The sequence below is a fragment of the Sphaeroforma arctica genome (assembly GCF_001186125.1).
Source record: "Sphaeroforma arctica JP610 unplaced genomic scaffold supercont1.470, whole genome shotgun sequence".
NCBI lineage: Eukaryota > Ichthyosporea > Ichthyophonida > Sphaeroforma > Sphaeroforma arctica.
The window spans coordinates 41,144-43,863 of record NW_014040088.1 but is presented as its reverse complement, the minus strand read 5'-3'; the positions used below and the strand labels follow the sequence as shown (position 1 = coordinate 43,863).

Genomic DNA, 2,720 nt, shown 5'->3' with positions numbered 1-2,720 from the left:
TACATATATATATATATATATATTCAAGCATATAGATTTCAAAAACGCTTCCAAATGATGCGTTTCAAGGAAACGAATAGAGAAATATAAAGGTCTATGCGTATATAGGTATATACACCGCAAACACCATACCGGACGCAGTCAACATTCCATTGAAATAGATCTGATCGTAGGCTGCAAATAGGTCAAACAGATCCGGAAATGGTACCAGCTCTATCTCCGCATCTTGTCGTGGCTTACTGTACACGCTTATTTTTTTAATTCCACTACTCCCGCCCTTTGAAACATCTGCAGCAGTTGACGTAGCATCTTTCTGAGCTCTCCCACTAGCTTGAGATTCGTCCGCATTCGTCGTTGTACCCTCCATCCTTGTTCTATTCCTCGTGCTACTAGTGCTTTTACTTTCTGCCCGTGTATTCGATGTGCTACCGTTTCTTCCACTGCCCACTTTGGTGGTTGTTCGCCACGCCGGGATGGTGTACGACATGATTTCTCCGAGCAGAGACAATATTATACATACAACTTATATATGCGGTCAAAAGGTCAGTTACTGGGATAAGCCATAACCACTTATGTAACCAGGGTCAACCTATGTAAGACAAACAAATGCTCTATTGGATGCAAGTTGTGTATCGATTTGTAAGGGAGAAGTTCTTTTACACCCAGATTCTACCACAAAGAAGCTGAACGACGGTTTGGGAGTACATACTACACAATCATGAATCATGAATCAAGAGTAAATATCTTTGCCACAGAAACTGAAATTTGCAAGAAGCGAACCCGTCACGTACGTAGTATTACTTTTATTTTGTAAATTTAATTATTATTTACATACATACAAAAGAAAACCAGATCGCGCGCAACGCTTCACGGCCAATCAATATTCAACTGAATTTGGCGACTAGTGTGTGCAACGCGGTACATCGCATTTAACTAAGGGTGGACAAGGCATCCTTAGGTCATACGTCTGGGAGGCTTCGTCACGAAGCCATTACAGACAGAAACTTTTGAATAAACAGCGGTGTTGTTTCTACTTATTCCATAAGTTCTCATTGCTACCCATCACCGGGATCCCCCAAGTGAGACGCGTGATTTATCGTAGGATTCGTAGACAAGCGCATATTATTGATTGACCAGCTGAACTATCTGCAACAAGATTGTTCATTAAAGTTTCGGTTTGTTTCTTCCTTATTATAAGAACAAAAATCAGTCGCAGAATAAAACTTGGCATGCTAGTACATTGTATAGACTATTTATGTTATGTAGTCAATATCGCTGCCCTTGAGTGCGCTCACAGTACGAAATACCTTTGTATTGCGTTGATAACACTTCCTGTGCAGTTCCAACTTATAGTAAAGCAACTTCGTGACTCGACTATAGTACAAATTGGCTTTGACTTTATTTTCAATGATACTAGCACCATAGTCCGCACATTGACTAGCACATAAATTACTTCGCGGCTATTGGGAAAATAAAATGGATATAACAGCAAGAACCCTAAAGTACATATTCCGGTTTGGTGGTATCTCACGTTCTGCATGATCCCCAGATACCTTAATCATGGCCGCTGCTGTATCATTATTTGTCCATGCACGATCGACCCAAGAGTCCCCACATTTCTCTAGCATTGCTACATTGTCATTTAATCATGGTTGCACACGTACAGGCAATTCAGTATTCGTATTTTCAACACTCCTTCAAACAAAAACAGTACCATGTCTACCCTCGACATCTGTACCCAGATAGCACTCAACGTACTGAATAAGTCTTGTCCCCTAAACTAGGCACAGGCGGTCCAAATTGCAGTCCGTAATCACGTACTAACGATGAAAATACAGCTGCTCGCCGTCATATGCCAAGGCTTTGGGATAGTTTCTACGTATCCACTCATCCATGGTAACGACACGATTTTGAACAACCAAGCAAAGTACTTCCAGCATTCTCCAGTACTAATACGGATCCTTTTTCATACCCATAGCAAAGGTCTCTCAAGTCGATTCCGTTCATCACCGAGAGCGATTGCTGCTGCCACCTTACACCGTTTCCTTTTACCATTGTTCTTTCTCTATGTACGATGCACTCCCACAATCAACTTCTCTAGCACGACCTACGTTTGTGTTTTTACCCGAATCGATACCAGCGCTACGTCCAACATGTGTGTTGCAAAAGTGCGCAAGTCTACGATAAGGGTTATTTTGCATACAGGCTTCTAATACTATCACCATCAAACAATTCAATAGTGGCTCGGCTGTGAGGTTATCAAGCCCCCTTCATAGTGTTATAGCATAGCCCAGAGTCATTCCCTATGATTTTCACACGTGGTGACTAATTAGAGAGAGTTCCTTTCTTTAGGTACTAGCCTCCCTGTAATAATTCGTTCTACCGTCTTGCGAGGTCTTGAATAGACTTGCACCATCGCTCATTGCCGGTTATGAGACTTCAGTCAGTCTCCTCGTATGTGGCAGCAGTCTCAGAACGAAAATGATTACTCAGTATTCTTAAGATGCACTAGAAAGTTCTGCAAGTGGTATGTCCATATATCATAGCCCTGCAGTCGACATGATAAGTATTCAAGGTGAGGAATCCTGACAATATGTAGGGATTCAAAGTGTGTCCTAAATCACTACAAGTTTCGTTTGAAAGAAAATCGCAAGGGATCCGTTGAGTACACATGCATGCGTCAATACACACACACACACACACACACACACACACACACA

At 41.8% G+C, this 2,720-nt stretch overlaps 2 protein-coding genes across 2 annotated transcripts in view; both read right to left on the bottom strand.

Annotated features, from left to right (window-relative positions):
• The window catches only part of SARC_06532 (hypothetical protein), a 7,108-nt gene extending 6,496 nt beyond the window's left edge, over positions 1 to 612 (bottom strand). Inside the window, exon 1 of the mRNA XM_014299560.1 lies at positions 119 to 612. Coding sequence (XP_014155035.1) covers positions 119 to 487 — 369 coding nt within the window. The 5' untranslated portion in view covers positions 488 to 612. The remainder of the gene's footprint in view (positions 1 to 118) is intronic.
• Positions 613 to 1,388: 776 nt separating this feature from the next.
• The window catches only part of SARC_06531 (hypothetical protein), a 6,310-nt gene continuing 4,978 nt past the window's right edge, over positions 1,389 to 2,720 (bottom strand). Inside the window, exon 7 of the mRNA XM_014299559.1 lies at positions 1,389 to 2,548. Coding sequence (XP_014155034.1) covers positions 2,486 to 2,548 — 63 coding nt within the window. The 3' untranslated portion in view covers positions 1,389 to 2,485. The remainder of the gene's footprint in view (positions 2,549 to 2,720) is intronic.